The following is a 21,448-nucleotide window of genomic DNA, read 5'->3' on the forward strand; positions in this document are numbered from 1 at the left end:
GTACATCATCCGGTCCGACCCGCTGGCACACGTGCCGGAGGACTCGCAGGGGGGTCAGACCCCCGGCACCAGGAACCGGCAGGACTTTGGCACGGTGACGAGGGACGAGACTCACCTCTGAACCCCTTCCTCCTCTTCCTCTTCCTCCCCCGCGACACCCTGCCACCTTAACCTCTCAGCCACCGCCCCGGGCCGACGGCGCATGCCACCCAGATGGAGAACAGCAGCCCAGAGTGAATGTGCTTCACGAGTCTCTGACTCAGAAAAATATCTATCTATCTATCTAAATCTGTTTAAAAAGCCGTCTCTGAAAGGCCGGCTGTTTCCCCACTGAGCTGCTACAGGAGGATGCATGAAGAGAGAGTGCCTCGTCATCAACCCCGACTCCCCCCCCTCCGTCCCTCTCGCACACCGCCGGTACTTGCACACGCCCCCTCGCACCAGGCACAGGAAGCGGCTCCAGACTTTGTTGAGGTCTTTGGACGCGACGTCCAGGACAGCAAATCATTTCACTCAGGGGGGCGGAGTCGCCCTCGCGACTTCCTCTTCGCCCGTTTCTGCCTAAACTTGCAAAGAACCGTCTCTCGGGGTGACGGCACCCTCGTTACAGTACATGCGCACTTTTCTTAATTTATTACAAATCTGTTTTGTTTTTTTAAAAATCTCGGCCCGGATTTCCATTTTTCTTTCAGAGCACAAACTTTTTTACGACAGTGAAAATATCTGAATAAACACTGTAGTGGCACGTTTATCAGCCACATCAGCAACGCCCACATTTCTTTGTTGAGCGGTTTTGGACACAGATTATTTATTGTTTGGGTTGTCGTGGTTATTATAAAAGAATAAATAACGTTTATTTATTTTACCATTTAAAAAAAATCCCAAATCAAGTCTGCTATACAATATGTGCCATTCTTGTTCTCTCTATTGCTTTGTAAATATCTTTTAAATTATTTGTAGATCTTGTGCCATTTTGCATGTGTGACGCATATCTGTGTTATTTTTATTTTAGAGCCTGACCGATTTATTGGCCGAGCAGATATCATGTCATGTGGCTAGGAAACAAAAATATTTACTGAGCGCAATTTAACTTTGCCCACTACACGTTTTACTTTATTTAATGTGTGAAGTCATATTTTTCTTCGCTGAGTTGTGTAGTTTGATTTATGTGCTTTTATTGTTTGACACATTCATGCATTGCGATGTAAAATGTCACTCAGTACATATCCAGCCAGATTCATAAGGAATAGTTTGAAATCTTGGGGAATAAGCGTCTTTGCTATTTTGCAGGGAGTTTGAGAATCTTGACACCACTTTCATATCTGTATGTTAAACGTAGAGCGGGAGCCAGCTGGAGCTTAGCTTAGCATAAAGGTTGAGCGAACGGAAGCAGAGGGTGAAACGGTGGTTTGCTCTGTACATTAAGATGTCAACGTTTCTCTCTGCTTCCAGTGTTTATGCTAAGCTAACGAGTGGTTTCAAGCTTCTCGTCCAACTCTCAGAACCTGAAGAGGAACCGACCAACTATTCCAGCGAGGCGTGTTGGCCGACAACGGTTATCAAATGTAAAAATCCATCAAGTCAGGCGCTCGTGTTTTCATTGATTTCCTCTTTTTTTTAAAACTTGAACTCATTTGAAGTTGATGGTAAATATCCATTCATGTTGTGATCCTCCAGTTTCATAACTCTAAGGAGTTGCAGTTACACTGGTAGCAAGAATCGTTTTGCACAGACGGCGGCGTCCGTTTCTGACTCTCGTTGGAACAATACTTGAGCTGAAACAAAGTGCTCTCCTCTCCGCGTAGTACAGGCCTCACCGTGCGTACAAGGCGGCGTCAGTGTGCAGTGTTTCAACCTTGATTTGTGTAAATAGGAACTTTGTAAATCGTTTGCCGTTCCGTTCTTTTGTTTCCTTCTTTTTCTGTGCGAGGAAAGCGAAAGAGGACTTGAACATTTTGCACTAAGCTCTTCGGGGATGTGTAGAGCGTGACGGCATGACCCTTTAATCCGTACCAGAGTGGACCGTGTTGTCTCATTCCTGTCAAGGACAAGTCAAACCTGCAGGAACATGTCACGCTTTTTTTGTTGTCGCTTTTGATTAACCTCGTATTTTAGAGCCATTATTTATCTGTTAAAGAAATATGAAGAGACTGTAATAATGATGACGTAATCTCAGATAGAGACGTTTCTCTTTTTTCATGATTTTACATCTAACTGTTTTTTTTTCTGTCTTCGCAAAGAGTCTCATTGAAATGTACTGTTGCTCTTCGCTCAGCGGCCAACTAGAAGTGTCAGTTTACAGGGCAGCAGAGCTGAGGAGTGAACGCGTGAGCGACCTGGAGGGAAGATACGATCGGGGTGCTGATCCATTCATCCAACGTCTTCCTCGGTCCTCACTCCTGAACTAATCTTAACACTCGGCTCACTCAGATCTCGTGTCCGTACTTACAAATACCACAAGGGGCATGTTAACACTAAAACAGCATGTTTTGATATACAAGCTTGCCAAGAACAATACATTTTGTACATTTAGCGGGACGTCCTACGGCTAGAGAAACCCATAATCAAGTCAACTGCTTGCAAGTTGGGTCCATTGTTTGATACTGTGTATTTATATGAATGGAACATGCATGTTGTGTCCAGGTGTTATCAAAAGCCTACGTATCCTGTTTACCTCCACGTTATGTTTTTAAGTCATTGTCAAAAAGGGGTTGATCCATTTTGTACTATTTCTTATGAGGAGTGAGTGTACTTCTCGACGTATACAATATGAACAAATAAATGCTGCATGCAGCCAAGATACAATGAATGAAAAGAGCTTTTTATTTATTCTTTATCCCAGAGCATCAAATGATTGAATATGAGGGACAATCACATGTGGATAAATGTGTCTTCATTGGATTACAGTGCAATCCTTATTTCAGTGTTGACTTTCTGCATTTACATTGTCAAACCTAAATTGCAGCTGCAATGAAAATAAACAATGTTCTTAAGGAAATAGTTTGATATTTTGGGAACTACAAGATCTAGAAGATCAATAACACTCGGAATGAAACAACACTTAGCTTAGCATAAAGACGAGACTCAAGCTTTCAAATGAATTACATCTCTTGTGATTAATTGGGACCAACTGTAAAAATGTTGGTTTGAAGTTGCGTCTTTACAGTAAGATAAGTTTCTACATTGTTGCTGAAGCTTGTACGATGTATAGGATTCTATAGCAGCGGCCTTGAAACGCTTTACAAACACAGTCCTTTCAAAACACACCAATAATAAAAAAATGTCACCACAGAATCCATCAAACTGCAGCAGCAATATTACATCAAACACTTCACATGAACAAAAGCAAAAACTAACATTCGATTACCGACACTGGCTTTAAGCGGGAAGAGGTCGAGCAGGATGGTACGTTGCATTATGGGAAATGTGGGAATATTTTAAGCCTGACCCAAACTGGAGACTAAAAGTAATGATTATTTCCAGCTTGCCGGTGCGTCCTATCTGTCGTGACGCCGCTGCTTGTTGACTTCTTTCTGCTTCCACCGGTCTCTGGTCCAGCGGCCGTTGTTCTGCACGACCTCGTGCAGCAGGTCCATGAAGGCGTACTCGTTGCCGGACAGCAGCGTCTCATCGTCTGGCGAGGCGCCGCCGGAGGGAGCCTTCGGGCCGGTGCTCCCGTTGTCCGCTCTGCGTCGGCTCGTCGCGGCTCGCTTCCTTTCTCCTCCCTGTTCGGCCTTGCTGCCGCTCGTCTTCTGCGCGGGACTCGCTGCAGATTTCAGGTCTTGGTTTGGACAAAGTATCTCATCCAGAGTTTGGGTCTGCCTCATCGTTACTGGGTCCGGGATCGTCTCTTCGTCCTCCTCCAGCTGCTGTTCTGGCCTCGCGTCGGCGCTGAAACGAGTGGTCTTGTCGCTTGGTTTTGAGGGCTGGGAGCGTCCCAACATAACGGGAGCTGCAGTCATTTCTGAAGGAGCTTGGTTTGGTGCAGTGAAACCTCCCGTTCGAATGTCCTCGGTGTCGTCTTCCTTTCTGTCCCAGTCAGAACCGGAGGGACGCTCCTCCCTCTTTAACTCTCTCTCCTTCTCACCTGGAAACTTTGGAGTCCAGACAGTGAAGGCAGCAGACCCCTCCTCGCCCTCCTCCGTTTCACATCTGGCCTGCCACTGGACTGCGGTCGGAGGCCAGGTGGAGATCCTCCCCATGACTTTTCCCTTCCGCCATCTTTGACCTGAAGCGTCAGCGGCCTGTTCGTCGACATCATCGGGACCGGGCTTGTTCTGGCTCGTGCCGATGCTCAGATAAGGCACAGCGTTAGCGTTGACAGGAACCCGGTGGGCGTTTTCGTCTCGGTCTCCACCAGCCTCGGCCCGTTTAGCTTTTATTATTCCATCAGCCGTCTCAACTCCTCCATCTACTTCAGCTTCATCTCCCAGTTTCCTCTTTCCACCAGCTCGGCTTTCCGCGTCTTCCGATTGAGCCTCCGTCTCGGTTTGTAAAGTCACTTCATCTTTAACAGGTGCACAAAAAGGAGACGAGAAGAGAATCGCGTTGGCCGACTTAGCTCTGACTCCGGTGAAGGACGTCCTCCATCCCGTCTCAGAGTCCCGGCGGTTGTTTTCTCTTCCCTCAGAGCGTCCTGGAGTCTGAGCGCTGGATCCGCTGTCGCCTTTCAGCTCGGTTCGGTTTTCTTCTGGACGTCCGGGCGTCACAGTTTTGCTGTTGCGTTTCCTCCAATGCAGCAGCGCCAGGAGACACTGCACCAACAGGAAAAAACACAGAACCGCTGCAGAGGAGCAGGTTGTTTAGACTGGAAACACATTTTTGAAAAGCATCCGTTCATATTCTTTTAGGAGAATGAAAAATCCATACCGATCACGACAGCCAGTGTGAAGACGATGTTTGTGTCCGACGCACACGTTTCTGGAAGGGAAAACGGACACATGAAGCACGAGTTATATCATGTTAAAATATTAAAGCACAGAAGAGCCAGACACACCAGTCATCCCAGTGGGTGGAGACAGAGGTCTGGGCGGGTCAGACGGGGGAGGTCGGACCGAGATCTCCGTCACACGAGATGCTGAAGAGAAACAACGGACAGACGAAAGAGATTTAATCGTCCCAATGTGTTATTTTGATAAATCATAATACATAATTTGAGACAATCGTGATGAGTAATGGTTTAACTTCCAGAAAATAAAATATTTAACCAAAAGTTTGAGAACAAACGCTGCTCACTGATTTTTTTTTCAGCCCTTTGAGCCACACGGTTGGACAAACTTCATCTCTTAATGAAGCCCATGAGAAAAGGCTGAAAGCTCCAGTAAAGTAGATATTGTGCCGCAAATGGATCATATGTTCAAAGTCACGCTTAAATAATGTCATCTTGAATTATTACTTTGTATTTTTTTCCTACTGCATTAAGAGAGGAACGCCGTAATGTCTTCAATCAGATTGAAGGAGAAGAAAAAAAAATCACAAGATATTTGTAGAAACTGTAAAATAAATGGTCGGCAACAGTGGAACATGTGTTCAGGTATATTTATCTGTCTTTCAATTTAAAAACAAACCTCAAAAGGCACATGGTGGTGCTATCAACAAGAACACCAGACTAACTTCCATATACATTTAATTGAAGTATATGCACAACTAAACCCAATATATTGTGAGGGGGAAAGGATTACGGTCATTTTGAGAAGAGTCCTAATCTCTTGTGATGGCAGTGAACAGGTGAGATTAGGCCGTCGGTTTTTACGTGTTAAATGTGGTGGACCTGAAGATTTGTTATTAAAATGAAATCGCCAACAGTTCTTTTTCTCTTTTTGTCACCAATGACATTTAAAAATATTTACCAGTCGACTCAAAAGGTACCAGAATATAAAGAAGATGAGAAGAAGAACCACTACCAGTGTTTGAGGACGTAGTGATGTCAGTGGGTTTGGGTCGGACAGATGTTTTTCTCTCTGATGTTGGCCGTGATGGAGGTGTTGTCACGACTTTAGCGAGAGGGAACAACAGAGGTACTAAGCACATGTATATGCAAGAAGCAGCAAGTTATCCTGATTGGAACAGAAACTGAGAAAGGAAGACGTACCAGATGTGGACCCTGGGACCGCCGTGATGATATCCGTGGGTTTGGGGTGGACGCTCACCGATGAGGGTCTTGGTGGAGGCGACGCCACGCACGACGACACGTTCCACACAGGTTGACCCCTCAGAGATGGAGGACTGTCACAGGTCACCTCCAGCGGTCTGTCCAGCAGAGATCTGCTTTGGAGATCTGAGAAGAGAAGCGGCTTTAGGTTTCTAAAAAAAAAAAAAGCATTTGTTTTTAAAAACACAGAATTTTTTTGACAAACCTTTTAGGAAGTCGACAAAGTCTTCGGCGCCACAGGAGCAGTCCCAGGGGTTCCCATCCAGTCTGATCCTGGTGGACCTGAGAGACCTGAAGGCCTGAGGCGAGACCCGAGTCATCCTGTTCTCAGACAAATCCAACTCAGCCAACACGGATTGGGAGCTAAAACTATTTGGATGAATGGTTGTGATCCGGTTGTGACTCAGCCTGAGCCTCGTGAGGTTCAGGAACCCGTTGAGCGTGGACTCGTGCAGAACTTCAATTTGGTTATCTGTGAGGTTGAGCTCGCCGAGGATGTCAGCCCGACCGACCCAGTTTGGGTTAATCTCCGTCAGAAGGTTATGGTTTAAACCCAGATTCGTGAGCGTCATGAAGGAACTGAAGGCCCCTTCGGCGATCCCTGTGACACCAGCGCCTTCGATCCTGAGCCTGGTTACAGAGACGAGGCTGTCGCTGCGAAACACGGTGGAGTTTATCTCCCCGACGCCGTGCAAGATCATCCAAACAGATGAATAACCAGACATGAAACCTAAGAGCACGAAGATCAGTCATCAGCAGCTTTTATCAGCTGCATTTGTTGCATGCTTTCTGACCAAAATGGAGACCTTTATTTTATTATTACACTTTATTGATTCAATGTGTCACTGTCTTTGAAAGCCAGTACTTATGTAGTATGATAAACCTATATTTTGAGTCAATTATATTTATTATTTGATGAAAATAATAAATATAATGATGTCAAAGACGTGCCTCTGCCGCCATCTAGTGGACAAGTTGCACAATGAAACCAGACGGACTTCTTAAGTCTTCATTTCAAGACTGATGAATGTTTTTAGAAATGCACAAACTTTTAATCCATGGAGGTCAATATGACGAAGCTTTTCTGCAATAAGAGAGTTTATGTTGGTATTTTTATCATCAGCTGATACTAAAACTCTCCCCTGGTTATCAGAGGGATAGAAATAATCTTGGGCAGATTGGCAACACTTTAAAAAGGACAATTTAGGTAACAAACATTTAGAATTAAGAGATTTAATTTACACTTTTCTTAAGTTTTTAGAAAGCCGTGGCATACAAGATATTTACACCATTAATAATAAAAAAAAAAATGCTAATATCAGTTCTAGATATCTGGCTAAAAGGCGAGTCCTCACCTGGTGGAATGACGGAGCATATCATAACAGTTCCCTCTCCACCACAAGAAAGACTCAAACGCACATTCATCAGCAACGCGACGAGAGCAGCAACGGCTGTGGAGAAACGAGAGGATTCAGATGAGCTGCGACTTCAACGTTTCATCACGTGTTACGCGTGAGCGCTGAGGAAGCGTACTCACCCTTCATGGCGACCGGTCGGATGGACGTTGGCTGCAGGTCTACCGCTTGGACTCTACCTGGACTCGTTTACAAAGTGTGGGGGGTCTTGTGATCACCTGAACCAGCGGGACAGAAACATTGTCGCCATGGCAGAGCAGAGTTTGCCATGGTTATGGGCGCTGGGGTCGGGCACCGAAACCGCTGTTCCAGTTGGGCGGTAGAGGGTGAGGGTTAGCGGCAGGTGAGGCCACAGATCGCTTCTGTTGCAATGAAGGATGATACATTTTTGCCTCTTTGCTTTGAGAAAGGTTCACACAAGCCGGTATCGTTAGTGTTGAATAAAAAAGACAAACATTTAAGTGAAGAGATGCAGCTTCGCCTGCTGTAAAAGAAATGTGACAAACTAAAACAAAATAAGTCGGTGAACTGTGCAAGGATTCACATTCAGTGCGGCGTCTGAAACTAGCAAACATAAAAGAAAACAGTGGAGTCTCACAAATGGACAAATCAAGCCATGAGAAAAGAATAAAAATGAAAAATGTGACTTTTATTCACTTGAAAGTGTTTTTGTTTCAGTGCTTCCATTTTAAAAATAAATAGATGGCATGGGATCAAAGATAAAATCAACAAGGATGAAAAGTACACTAGTGTAACAAAGATGGTGAGCAAATGCTAATACAATCTTTTAGTGAACATAAAAATACACTTGCATACAATTAAGGATCTGCCACCTCGTGCACCCAAAAACAAAATCAATATGCAGCAAACAAAACATCAAGTATTGTTTTTGGAGACAGCAGTAGTATCATAATGTCAGTATTTAATCTTAGCGTTTGGTTTAGTTTCAACAATTTTACAAGCGCACAACAGCAGTATTATCAATTAATTCTTAGTTTTTATGCCCATTGAAAAAAAGGTGAAATTCCCAAACAGACAGAAAGTAAAGTGCTCGTGCAACACTTCTGGTTGTTCTCGAGGCCAACAAACGGTTTCTAAAAAAAGCACTTGTATTTTGTATTTCTTTAAAGAGAGAAGAGAGAGACGACGTGGCAATGTTTGTCAACACCTTGGAGGAATGTTCTTTAATGTTGGTATAATATCGGCCACACACAGAAACCCCTTTGTGAATATTTCAAATACTGTCATTTGAAGCGGTTACAGAGCAACACCAAAACACCCTTCACAACAAGAGTGTGTGTGCCGCTCTCGTGGTTAAAGTTGGGACAGGCCGACAAAAAACACAGAGGAGGGAGGAGTTACATTGCATGAAAGAAGCCGTCGACAAGTGTTCATGAGTGCACCTTTACACAGGACAAGTCAAGAGTGCCCAGTGGAGCGAGAAAACACAGCTAAGCTCTAAACATCAGAGAATATCCGTTATGATGAAAACACATAACATCAGCTCAGACTCTATACCACATTGCTTTAATCATAATAATAAAACAAAAAGAAAGCGGAAACAAAAAAAACAAACATTATTTTTGTATGAAAATCTATTCTGAATTTTTCCAGAAAAGGATGTTTTGACAAATAAAAAGTGTTTAAACTGACCGTGGTTAACTTTTTTCTTTGCTATACACATATCCAGTGCTACGCCATCAGCGTCTAGTTTAAAAAGCGGTTGAATAAATAGACAAGAGTACCACGATGCGTGAAAGGCCAACAGATGTCTGAGGAAGAGCTGAGGAGCTCCCCGTGACAAAAAGAAGAAGACAGTTCAGAGCAGCAGGTTTTTTGTTTTTTTGGGAGATCCCTGGTGAGGCAAATTCGGCAATGCCAGCCTGATTCGACAGATCCGACAGTCCACGCAGGAAGAGATTGTTGCTTTGTTGCTGGGACAGCAGAGCAGACTGGCCGCCCTACAGAGGTGTAAAAAGGTCTGTTGCTTCAGGTTTTCCCCGAAAAGAGCGACAGAATTCCTCCCAACGCCCCCTCCTTTTGTCTGAAGGAGAGGCGTTTCCGCGGAGAAGGAAGGACTTTAGTGCTGCAGCTGAGCTCTCGATCATGACAGTGCTGAACTAATAAATACTTCATGTAAAAAAAAGAAAAAAAAGAACATCCACCACATATGAGAGAGAGCGAGAGAGAGGAAAAAAATGCCACATGCTTGAGTTGTCGTCGTATAAAAACCAAGCCGGACCAAAAGAAACCCGAATAGATCGCACTGAGATCACTGGGAGAAGAGGTGAATTCAGCCGGCATTCCTCTTTTTGTTGTTTGTTGCAAGCACCAGTCCCTCAGACCACCTGTGACACACACACGCACACAGACACACACACACACACCTTTTACCTTGTTCCTGCCTGGGTCCGCCTACAGAGGACCACAAGTCCATGCATACGGCCTCTCCCGAGGAGGTTCCCAGGTCGAGCATGGCGGTGCGCTTGGCTCTGGGCATCAATGCAGTCTATTCAGGAAACGAGCACGATGGGGAAAAGATAACTTGGACAAAAGGGGGGAAGGGAAAAGGGTGGGGCGGCGGCTATTTTCCGCTTTTCTTTGGCACAGCACCTCTCTTGGCCTGCCACAGGTGGTTGTGGATTGTCAGGGCGTCCACGCTGACTGACACAGTCTTGGCAGGGATGACGGTGAACTGCTTTCGGTCGGAGCTGTACTTGTACAGCTTGTCGATCATCTTCTTGCTGATGCTCTTGGGCCCCGTGCCCGTCAGTTTCTGCATCTCTTCCGTGTCCGGGAAGTACGAGTAGAGCGCCCTGAACTGGCAACCACCGTCACGGAACAGGATCATCAGGTGGTTGGACTCGCACTTCTCCAACTCCTAGAGGGGAAGGGAATACAAGTCAGTGGTATTTTATAAGTTAGTCAACACAGAAAGTGTCCATTAAGCAAAGTTAAACCTGCAGCTTCTGCAGACTGTTACGAGTGTTGCTTGTTATAGGTACATTTGACTCTTACTGGAAAGTGATTCCCACCTTTATGCCACAAACACGGACCGGAGAAAGTTTCCTGCCGTGTTGTCAAAATAGCAGTGTTGCAGAATGTCTGTGTACAGTCAGACGTACCGGTCACAGTTGTTTTTAACAGAGTGTGACGTAAATTCATACGAGCAGAAGTCACTTATTAAGTTGGAGCATTTTTGGCATTGTGTTGTTACCAAACTGATGGCTGATGAAAAACGCTGCCTTAATTAAACCAGATTCAAGGATATTAATCAATTTCTGCATCTCACTACTGCATTTTGTTTCTTAATCTGCAACATCTTGTTTTCTTCTGCATTACGTTTTGATGCTTTTAATGGTTTTATGTGAAGCACTTTGCATCGCCTTGTTGTTAAAATGTGCTTTACAAATAAACTTGCTAAAAGTAATATAATAATGACAGAATATGGAACATTAAACTCTGAGCAGCTGTCAAGTTCATGACCTGCTCCTTTCAACTTTAGTTGTTGACTCCATCCCTCTGGCTAACTTGTGCTAAATCCACCAAAGTTAAAAACGCCCGATGCCACAGGATTCCAACCCTAATGCGGTCCTGAAGCAGAGCGCTGCGGCTCTTATAAAAATACCTTTGTTCCTTAAGTACCAGTACTAATTAAATAGTGTTGCCATAGTTTTCTAGGATCAGTATATCGTGCAACGCAAATTTGGCAGAGAACTGACCTCTAGGATCTGGTTCTTCTGAGGCTCGTTGACTTTGCCAGCCAAGCAGCAGTGGGAGATTGCATTGTGGATGATGGGCTTATTCGACTTGGCGCTGGGCTCCTTGAATAGTTTGGGACCTAAACGGAGAAAAGCCAGTTAGATCTCATAGTTGTTGCAAGAAAGTAAAAAGTCAGGTGACTATAAAATAAAGTGCACCTCATGCAATAGTCACTTTGGCAATAAACAAATAATTTAAATAAACAAATTAAACTGTTTTCTGAAAATTGAAACAAGCAACACACAATGGTCATGGCTCGTTTGTCCACTGATCAATAAATAACTGAAATAACACAACTACTGGTCAGCTATCATAGGAACATATCTGATAATAGCTGAGAAAGACGACATGATAAATGTGTGTGTGCACCACGTACCGGTGTATTCGGCCATGGACGTGATGGAGGACGCAGTGGAGCCGTTGTCCCAGTCCCTCTCGGCGGTTCGACTGTTGTTACGACTGCCGGGAAACGACTCCACAGAGTCGCAGCTGCAAGACGTAACGAAAGGAAGCTCAGACTGATAAGGTAAACTGACAATACTGTAACTACAAATTAAAAAAAAAAAAAAAAAAATACAGAGAATATTCTTAAGCACAAATTCTGGAAGCAACTTACCGCTGAGAGCCGGCCCCTCCAGAGTTGACGCTGTCGGCCTCGTTGGTCGCAGCGGACGCCAGCGACAGACTGGAGCCCGACTGGGCGTTGCTCAGGTTGTTCGCTATGTGAAACAGGGAGTTTGGTTGTTAGTTGGTTGTTTCATAGCAATAAAAACACTTAAATAAATAGCTTTTGTTACGTAAAATACTGTAAATACAATTTTAGGGCTGTACCAATTAGTTTGAACATTCATTCATTCATCACGTTGACATTTGCATTGTAAATCAACATTTGAATGCAGCGCAGCTTTATTTTTTGCATGTCTATTAATTATTTTTAATCATAGGTTTTCAGTTTAAACCCCTTATTTCAGCCGAGTTGCAGATAAATATGAGGCTACACTAATAAATACTTCCTCGGCAACCCTCAGTGATGATTCTTTGGATTATTAACCCAGCCTTGAATCAAAAGAAGTGAAGACATTTGTGTCGGAGAAGAATCTCTGTCATGTCAGTATAAATGCGGCATAAACATATAACGTGTATTATTGGCCGTCTGCCAGTGTGCCCCACAGCTCAGTTGGAGAAAGCAAATGAAGCACACTGTGCGAACACGCGTTACGAAACAATGTGACTCTTAAATGTCAAACTAATTATAAAACAATCTTACGTGTGGAAGAGCACTTAGAGAAATTGTCGCTGGAAGATTCCTCTCTGAAGACGGACTTGGGCCTGTGTTTCTGCTTCAGTTTGGGGGTTTTGGGCTTCACGAGGCCTTGTTCCTCGAACATCTCCTGCTGCTTCCTCCGTAGATACTCCTGCTTTATCAGCTCCCGCCGCGTCTTCTCCTCTTCTTTACGCAAGCGGTCCTCCTCTGCCTTCCGTCTGGTTGTGAAACCAAACACCAGTGTTAGCACGGTCCTTTTTTGCACATTGATTTTTTTAAGAACAACATCTAAATCCTATGCTAATCTTGGACAAGTTACCTGACTTCGTCTCGTTTCAGCTCCGAATCAGATTCTAGTTGTTGTTTACGGAGTCGAGCCTCCTCAGCTTTCTTCTGCTGCTTCAGCAAGAACGCTGCTCTCTTCTTAGCAAGCTCATCCTCTGCCTTCTGCTCATCCTACGACACAAAAAAGACACTTAAATTAATAGCTGACATGAACCACTGGATTAGAATTCATATTGACAAGTGCAATTCATGAAATCATTATCAGTGCATTAAAACTAAGTTAATACATTAAATAAACAAATACATCCATTGTCATTCAACAGCATTCATTACCTTGAAGAAGAAGCCCATGCCTGACTTCTGGTCTCCATCACCTCCTATCGTTGTGTCCTCAGCATCGTCCTCAGGAGCTTTCACCAAAGACAGATCAACCTCGATCAGTGTGGATTTGTAGCGCTGGCCCTCGTCTGATGGTATATTCTCTTTCCCTGAACCGTCTGAGGAGTTGAGGTCAGACTCTCTCAGGGTGCTGGACAGGCACTCGTCAGAGGACACTTCCGGGGGAACCACGGTATTCAGGTCCACGCGGGTCGGCAGACGCATGTTTGCCTCGTCGTGAAGGCGGAAGTTGACGCTCCGAGCGTGGCCAGCGCCTGGCCTGTCCATCGTCTCTGCTGTTGTGGGGTTCCTGGGACTGTCGGGCTGCTCGGTCCTGGGGGACCGGCCCCCAGCTAACTGCCTTAATGTGTCTGACCCGCTCTGGGTGGGAGTGAGAGTCCTGGAGGCCTGCCGGCCGTGCTCCTTGGCTATCTTTAGCTCTGATGGTTTAGCCCTGGAGCCCCGTCCTGAGCTCAGCTTGGGGGGTTTCCTGGTGGGAGTGATGCCGGCGCTAGAGAGGTGCTCCACAAAGTGAAAGCCTGCCTTTCCCTTTGAGTCACCATTTTTGTCGCTAGTGACAGGAGGCGGTGACGTTACACCCGAAGGGGACTGTACATTCTGTTTCATCAACATCTCCTGCTGCAGTGACAGTTGCATCATCTGTTGCTGGATGCTGCCGATGGAGTCATTCAACAGGTCGATGGAGTGCATGCACTCATTTAAGTCCAACTCTTCTTCTGGAAAGAAGCTTCCACTGGGCTCTTTCTTTTCTACTTCTAAGGCACCTGATGAGTCTGTTCCCACTACCACTTTGTCCCCTCTCAGGGCATCAACAAACATATCATCTTTACTCGCTGGTGCTCTCACCCCACTGAGCTTGTCTTTGGCGACGTCGACTTTAAGTGGGTTGGGTAATGTGTCACTTTTGGCTCCGCCTTTCTTTACGATGTGCAGGAAGGCGGCCTTTCCCAGCTTCTGCCTCTGCCTCGCCGACAGTACCTCCATTTTCTTCTTCTGGTGCTCAATGGCCCGCCTTTTCTCCTCCAGCTGCATACGGAGCTGGACAATTTCAGAAGCCAGTATATTAGAACCGCTGCTACCATCACCAGTGCGGATGGATCCTCCCATGGGGGACGAGGGGCTCTGGTCCCTTTTAAGCCTCCAGGAGGAAGCCAGGGGGCCGCTGCTCTCTGATCCATCTGGAGTGGTCCTTTGGGAACTGGAGGCACTGGAGCGTAGATCGTGGTTACTGCCGAAGCGCTGCTGCTGGGCTTTGCGTTCAGCGAAGGAGGTCATGCGCACGCTGCCGCTGGCCATGCTGCTGGCCTGGGAGTGACCGCTGAGACAGGGGCTGGAGCGACCGCTGCCACCGTTCATGTCTTTGTCCTCATGCTCTTTCACATTCATGTCTTCCACGAGTTTGGCTGATTCTTCTTCTTCTTTGTCATCATCATCATCATTAAGGGCTTTCCTGGACCAGTTGGGGTCCTTAGTGGTCAGAGCTTCATCCAGATCCTCTTCCTCGTCCAGGTCCTCAAGCTCAGCGTCCGGGCCCTGGGTAGACTTTGGTTCTTCAGAATCTGAATGAAGGTAGAAACCCCCATCTGGCTCTCTGGATGAGGGGTCCACACTGCTGGTAACAATGGGGCAAAAATCTGCCTGACCCTGTTGCGACTCCTCTAACAAGTCTGCCTGGCCACCCGGCGGGGTAAAGGTTTGGTTCAAGCTTGGGGAAGCTTTCCTACGAACGACCGATGTAGAACCGTCTCCTCTGCGTAGAGAGCCCCTTCCAGAGGAGTGGAACCCCTCACCACTCTCCTCCTGCTTGTTTAGACATACAGACTTCTCTTTCGCGGTTTTGATCACAGAAGGCATCAGTGGTTCTAGGTAAAAGCCATCTGATGCAGGCTTAGACTCCGCGGACGATTTGGGTCTCACTGTGGCAGTCGCTTGCGTCCCGTCAACCTGTTTGGGGACGGGAGCGTCAGTCCTCGCCACTGCCACCAGAGTTTCTTCCCCATCCTCAATGTTGACATTTTCCAGGAGGCTGTGGCCGTTGACTCTGCGCAATGCAGCCTGTAAAGGCTGGTGGAGAGCAGTCTGGTGTTTGGGCGTGACACTGATGACATTGGACGCCAGGCTGTCCTTGCTTATGGAGCGAGCCAGACTCACACTGTCACCAGAAGCAATGTCTGCATCGCTGTCTGCTGTTGAGTGAAGCATGTAGGGGCTCAGCGTGGACAGTGGTCTGCAGAAAGAGATGAGAAAAATTAAGCTTGTAAAGTTAGCATAATATACAGCTTATAATATATGAACTTGTGCACTACCTACATACGTTTAATTTAACTACTTTTATTTTTAAGACATTGAAGATGAACTGATTACAATTAGGCATTTCACATTTTTCAAAGTTCATGCTGCTTTCGATGTTTCTTTCTTACAAGTATAATTGACAGCAAGGTTCCAGAAATATTTGCTTTGAATAAAAAAAATGTTTTTCACTCAAAGCAATTATCTCTAATATATTAGAGCTGGTGTGAAGAAGCGTTAAGCATTTTTGCTTGAGCATTTATATTAGCCAATTAATTGTCTTTAAATTAACTGATCAATTAACTAGCAAATCATCGCAGCAGTACAAATATTTATACACAACCAAAATCTTAGCCGTATAAAATATATTACTGTACTAAAAAGACAGACAGGGAGTGAACCTCTAACCCAGGGGTTGGTAACCCGCGGCCCCTCTGTTGCGGCTCCCCCTGGCTTTGGCGAAAAAAAAAAATGTTTTTTTATTTTACTTATGATTATTTATTTATTTTTGCTCAGTGAACAATCTTTCAAAAGGGAACTCCTCTTATCTTAAAGTTTGAGGTTATATTGGGTCACTGAAAATAAAATAAAAACATTTAAATATTTCTTAAACTAAAATGTGCATCACATCCTGTTACGTTGCGGTCGAGCCTGTTCTCCTGCAGCTGGCTAATCGGGATTTGCAGAGCTCCGCCCTCGCTAAACTATCAATGGATATATAAATAAAAGGAAAAGTCCCGGAGGAAAATAGAGTTTAATTCTGCGTGGACGTATTAATTTGCTTTCGCTGCCAACAATGCAGAGCAATTCCTCAACTGCTGCAGCAAACTGAGTAAAGTAAATATACTTTCAGGAGGTAGATCAAGTCTCCAAACTCAACTACTGCTGCTGGTTCTGAGGCAGCTCACGGGACAAAGAGGCGTCCGCTAGAAAAAACAGATCCGTCCTCCGTTTGTGGTGCACTTACGTCCGACATAGTGAGAATGCTCAATGTAAACGTAGCAAAAGATACGAGTTCCAAAAATGGAAACTTCACGTGAGGAAGACCTTGTGTTTACAGGGTGGACACTCTACCACATTAACAACAAATAAGGATGGCACTCAAAGTCCACATAGTTGTAGGTTAATGGACCTTAATGAAGCCGACACGCATGACTATTATTTTTCTCCTCTTCATAAGAGTTTGATAGTTATAGACAGGTAAAATAACAATACAATGTCAAAAATTGTCTTCATTCTTGTTCTGTGATTTCATAAATACTGCTCTAACCTAAGTATATTAGCAGATTTATAACAAAGCCAACCAAGTTTTAAAATGATGTCATCTTCTCACCTTCACAGTAGTATATGAAAACTAAAGTTATTCCAAACCAAAACTAAGAGCCAACTAAGGTTTTAATTCTAGCTACTTTAGGTACCTCTGTCTTTTGTCGGGCCACGCAACCACAGAGCCTCTGGGTTGTCCGTCCATCTGTGTCAGGGAGTTGGAGCGGTTTCTGAGTCCTTTTCAGAAGCAAACACAAAAGCAACAAATAAGTATAACAACAGCTGCTGATCACAATAATATAATGACAAGCAAACCTTTTGTCTTTTGTTGGTGCAAAAGGGTGTATAGACCTTACCTGCACCATCTTCTCCTTGCTGCTTTTGTTGCCTCTGTCTAAGGGGCAGTAGCGGATGGGACGGACTGAATGTTGGACCCCCTTTACTAAAAAAACAAAAGAAAAAGCAAGTTTTAGCAAGTTACAAAATCATAACTGCCTTTGAAACACTGTTGGGAGAGCAGATTAACAGTGTCAGGTATGAGATTAGGATTTTATCACCCCCAATCAAATGCATAAAGTTATCTTTCAACACAGCCAAAAGCCAAATACTTTAACAGGCAATATAGTGGCATGATAAAGTCCCGGCTCAGTACCCCTCAAAGCTGGAGTGCAGACCCAGTACATTCATGCCTTTGACAAACAAGTGCCTGCTTTCTGTGACAACTTTCCCACGCTGGTGCATGCATACCTGCAGGTGAGCTCGCCACACCTCACCCAGTCTTGCCTTGCAATTAATTGTAATATTCATTTGACTGAACATTGAGTTTCTAATGATCTGGAGCATTCATTCCAGTTTTCACACAAGTGGTGACAATGCACAAAGACAAAATGCAATAAACATCTCAGCATTGTGCAAATCCTCATTCAATTTGGTGAGGTGAAAAGAGGGTTACAGGTGTGAGGCACATGAGAATGAAGTTCAGACAATGCTGCATATCTACCCATTTTTGTAAAGGCTACTGTTACTGGTTAGGAGACAGGATCATGATGAGGTGGAACAAGAAGGAAAGTGAGAGAAGACTTACAGGGGGTCAGAGTCTTCAGGGTGCAGGAAGTACCTGTTACAGACTTCAGGGCTGCTCTGGTTATCGGCCGAACCAGGGCTAACCAGGAAGCTGCGCTTGGTGGCGTTGGAGATAGGCACTGATGGTCGGGCACTCTTGGGCTGAGCTATGGCTCGAGCTGAGTAAAGAAGAAAAGAGGCATCCTCAGTTTAACACTTTGATTGATACTGGCCGTCAGTAGAAAATCTCAACATACAAGTCCGACTGAGATTTTATTGTTACTGTTATCAAAATAAAAACATAAGACATAAAAAGGGGGCCTTTTAAATTAATTAATGTTTTGTATGCTTACCATCTTTGAACTCTTGTAGATCTCTGGGCTGGACAAACTCTGGCTTGATAGTTTCAAACCACCAGAAGAGTTCAGCAATGAACACCATAACATTGTGCTACAAGGGACACAAGAAACGCATGAAAAAGACCTGAATACAGACTCTTGATCTTCATAAACTCTTTAAGTCCCCAATAATAAACATGATATAAATCACAAAACATGTTAGATATCAAATAAAACATATAAATCATGGCTGCAATAATATATAATCCCCAAGTAGAACCACTAAACACAACTCAAACAATACATAGGATTAGCGGGTAGGGTTAAGGTGAGGCCTTAACCCTACTATACTCAAAATAACAGCAAGAATTGTTAAACCAAAGAGTTTTCTGTTTTGTATTATTGGTAAAACAGGTAAAATAGTGACATCAGTATTGTCTGCTGCCACCTGATAGAATGGCTGACGTTTTGTACTACCTTTTTGTTTGCATAGGTTTATAAAAACCCAGTATATCACTTTTTGTACCTTGAGCACGAGTGGCGAGTAGAGCATATCCTCCATCGTCAGATAGAAACTTTTGTTCAGATACTCGTTGGCAAACTCTTTGAGTAGATGAATGTTGTACAGGCTATCCGCAATAGAGGGGACTTCCTTCAGGCAAATATCTGGTCAGACAGACAGAGAGCAGAGTTAGATCAGGACACAACTCAATGACCTGCTGGCTATAAATGTCACACTGACTGGACTCCGACAGGAAGCCATGTGTGCCAAAAATAGTCTCACACATGGCTATTAAATTCAATATGATCACAGAGAAATTACATTTACAGAAAACTTATTAGAGGCCAGTTGATAATTAAGATTTAGCTACTGAATGTGGGTCTGCGAGTGTGTGTAAGTGCATGCTCGCAGGCTCAGCATACCCTCCAGCTTCATGAGGTCTGGGCAATAGTAGTTGACCACAGTGAGCAGTGCAGCTCCATCACAAACATCCCTCATCAGGTCTTCCAGCAGAGGGAAGAAGGGCAGCTGGCGACCTGAAGCGTGCTCCCGACGATACCGTACCTAACCACAAGGGGGAGAGGATGAGGGTTTTATGAGAGGAAAAGCAACAGCAACAGCAACTACAAACACCACAATGCTACTAACAATGAATGACACCACATAAAACATCCTAAATGCAGTGACTAGCGTCACAGGTAGCAATCTCTTTGGTTGCGAGATTCACATCTGAACTAGTCAAGGCATATATTGATGATGGATGTTTTGCTTTTGTTTTCTTTAGGCTTTTAAGAGTCAGATCAAGGTTCTCCCCTGGAGTTTCAAAGAAGAAAAAAAAGGTTTGATTTGACAATATAATATAAAATATAAGATAATACTCCTCTTTAACTGATCAGCAGCAGGTTTTTCTGCAATTTACAGAAGAAAATGAAGACAAAACCTTGCTGTTTGTAATGAAGCAGTTTAAGGAGAACCCCAAAGACCTGGTTGACTGTGAGGAGATGGAGGTGGAAGTGTTAGAGCAGTGATATGAACTACACAGTAAACGGTCAGCCTTCCTCAGGCCTTAATGGGAAGGCGGCTAGCGAAAGGAGCCCAGTCAAACTAGTCCACGTGACCCAGATGACTGGGAGAGAAACTGGGGTAATCACTGTCCCACTTCTGGGAAATGAGTGTGTAGTAAGTGCAGGAACTCCCTAACCCAAGATGCATTAGTTTTGGATACACACTCTAAACAGCATTTAAGGATGGGCATTTTCAAAAAGAACATGGACAAATAAACTAATCACAACAGACTCAGCTGATATAGGCTGAACTTTGTTACATAGTGTCCAACCATTATAGAAACTGAAACTGGATATACAGACCTACATACGATTTGGAGCAACATAAATATAGAGCGCACAGGATGCCAAAGCAGACTGAACTGACTGGAACTGCTGCTTGTAAATGTTTCTGCATGACTTAAATAAATATATTCACCTTATACTGAGAACACCACTCGGTATGTAATGACTAATCAAGCTGACATTTCTGCGGCACTTGTAAAAGAGCCGTGAGAAAATGAATCAAAGTTATTTAGAAATGCAGATCGAATTAGCCAAAACAGAGACGTATTTGCATGATTGTAAAACGTGATGAAGGAATGTAAATGACTCCTACAGAGCCGATATTAGTTAAGCCCAGATATGTCAATAACTGTGTGTATGTCTATCAATATCAAACTAGGTTTGAGGTAATACATAATTTATTCACCAGAGAGCACTCACAAGTTAATTTGCTCAGTATGCATCTTCGTCACAATTCTTTGAAAAAAAAAAATATTCCTTAAGGAACCCTTTAATAAAAGAGATCAAAGCTTTATTTGATAAACACAAACTAATCATAGATGGCAAAGCCTAGCATATAAGCTATGAGACGACAATGCACGATTACCGCACAACACAGCCAAGCAGCTAAAAAGATATATAATTATCCTAAACTTGCAACATGTACAGCATTTTCTCAACATTTATTCAGACGCATCTACAGTGGTAGGTCGTTCCACAAAATGAGACCGACTGTACTAAGGCCGCTTTTATCACAAGTCACAGGTGAAACTACCAACTAAACTTCAGGAACTACACTACAAAATAAGTTCTACATAAAAAGGAACTCCTCCTGACAAAGAGGAAAAACTGTACCGCTTCTAGGAGCTCCTCTGGCTCCAGCATGCAGTGGGCCAGCTCGTGCATGAGATCAGGCTGACACACACAAGAGAGCAAAGATACAGTCAGAGGCGACCGTGTGCACTCATAAGAAACAAGTGTGTGAGAGCAGAAGAGAGAGACCGGAGGGGGGATGACAACGCAGATCAGTGAGAGGAAGGTGGCCAGGGATGGGACTGCAAAGCAAAGGAGAGGTGTAGGCATGGATTTCCTCATATTCTCACTGGGCAAGCAAATACCACACACACGCACAGCAGATCCACATGGCGTACTTGAGCTTGAAATGAGGTAGCACACATTGCGTAGCTGAAGGAATATCTTTTAATCACTTCACAAAAGGCCAGAGTAACCTTACACCTGGGTGACATGTTTGCCACGAGGGAACAAAACCAAAAGAAACAAAAAGAAAACTTTCAGCTTTCTCCCCCTTGCTGACACTGGCAACAAGCAGCACAGAATGAGCTTGAATGAGCCATGGTGGAGTGTGCGCACACATCAACACAGTACT

The 21,448-nt window shown here is 44.3% G+C and overlaps 3 protein-coding genes across 22 annotated transcripts in view; 1 reads left to right on the top strand and 2 right to left on the bottom strand.

The window, feature by feature from the left end:
* The window catches only part of LOC137805005 (potassium channel subfamily T member 1-like), a 63,626-nt gene extending 60,574 nt beyond the window's left edge, over positions 1 to 3,052 (top strand). For 13 of the 17 annotated variants that reach the window (XM_068604621.1, XM_068604622.1, XM_068604609.1 and 10 more), the window contains one exon: positions 1 to 3,051. In XM_068604621.1, coding sequence (XP_068460722.1) covers positions 1 to 121 — 121 coding nt within the window. In that variant the 3' untranslated portion in view covers positions 122 to 3,051. The other 4 variants (XM_068604613.1, XM_068604616.1, XM_068604624.1 and 1 more) reach the window with 2 other exon arrangements.
* LOC137805006 (uncharacterized) lies at positions 2,831 to 10,074 on the bottom strand. 2 transcript variants are annotated; one of them, XM_068604628.1, is made up of 9 exons: positions 9,961 to 10,074; positions 7,689 to 7,928; positions 7,507 to 7,602; positions 6,357 to 6,881; positions 6,092 to 6,277; positions 5,904 to 5,993; positions 4,997 to 5,077; positions 4,870 to 4,920; positions 2,831 to 4,783 (listed from the first exon to the last, which is right to left on the bottom strand). In XM_068604628.1, the coding sequence occupies exons 2-9, from the start codon at positions 7,693 to 7,695 to the stop codon at positions 3,498 to 3,500; spliced, it is 2,322 nt and encodes a 773-aa protein (XP_068460729.1). In that variant the 5' UTR covers positions 7,696 to 7,928; positions 9,961 to 10,074; the 3' UTR covers positions 2,831 to 3,497. The 2 variants fall into 2 exon arrangements, with proteins under 2 accessions (XP_068460729.1, XP_068460730.1); XM_068604629.1 differs by lacking the exons at positions 4,997 to 5,077; positions 5,904 to 5,993.
* The window catches only part of camsap1b (calmodulin regulated spectrin-associated protein 1b), a 23,398-nt gene continuing 10,669 nt past the window's right edge, over positions 8,720 to 21,448 (bottom strand). For 2 of the 3 annotated variants that reach the window (XM_068604606.1, XM_068604608.1), the window contains 13 exons: positions 19,156 to 19,297; positions 18,758 to 18,897; positions 18,247 to 18,343; positions 17,916 to 18,072; positions 17,188 to 17,273; positions 16,984 to 17,068; positions 13,211 to 15,503; positions 12,912 to 13,048; positions 12,596 to 12,810; positions 11,945 to 12,047; positions 11,705 to 11,817; positions 11,289 to 11,407; positions 8,720 to 10,447 (listed from right to left, as the gene is read on the bottom strand). In XM_068604606.1, the coding sequence (XP_068460707.1) occupies positions 10,151 to 10,447; positions 11,289 to 11,407; positions 11,705 to 11,817; positions 11,945 to 12,047; positions 12,596 to 12,810; positions 12,912 to 13,048; positions 13,211 to 15,503; positions 16,984 to 17,068; positions 17,188 to 17,273; positions 17,916 to 18,072; positions 18,247 to 18,343; positions 18,758 to 18,897; positions 19,156 to 19,297 (3,984 nt within the window). In that variant the 3' untranslated portion in view covers positions 8,720 to 10,150. The remainder of the gene's footprint in view (positions 10,448 to 11,288; positions 11,408 to 11,704; positions 11,818 to 11,944; positions 12,048 to 12,595; positions 12,811 to 12,911; positions 13,049 to 13,210; positions 15,504 to 16,983; positions 17,069 to 17,187; positions 17,274 to 17,915; positions 18,073 to 18,246; positions 18,344 to 18,757; positions 18,898 to 19,155; positions 19,298 to 21,448) is intronic. The other variant, XM_068604607.1, reaches the window with a different exon arrangement.

This window comes from Clinocottus analis, unplaced genomic scaffold, assembly GCF_023055335.1.
Source record: "Clinocottus analis isolate CAN_PGR_092001 unplaced genomic scaffold, fCliAna1.0.p SCAF_7, whole genome shotgun sequence".
NCBI classification, from domain to species: Eukaryota; Metazoa; Chordata; class Actinopteri; order Perciformes; family Cottidae; genus Clinocottus; species Clinocottus analis.

Excerpts from the sequence above, each read along its gene's own strand:
- LOC137805006 (XM_068604628.1), bottom strand. Across the intron at positions 6,278-6,356 it reads CTTTGTCGACTTCCTAAAAG|ATCTCCAAAGCAGATCTCTG; the intron begins GTTTGTCAAAAA and ends TTCTCTTCTCAG. Across the intron at positions 4,921-4,996 it reads TCCACCCACTGGGATGACTG|AAACGTGTGCGTCGGACACA; the intron begins GTGTGTCTGGCT and ends TTTCCCTTCCAG.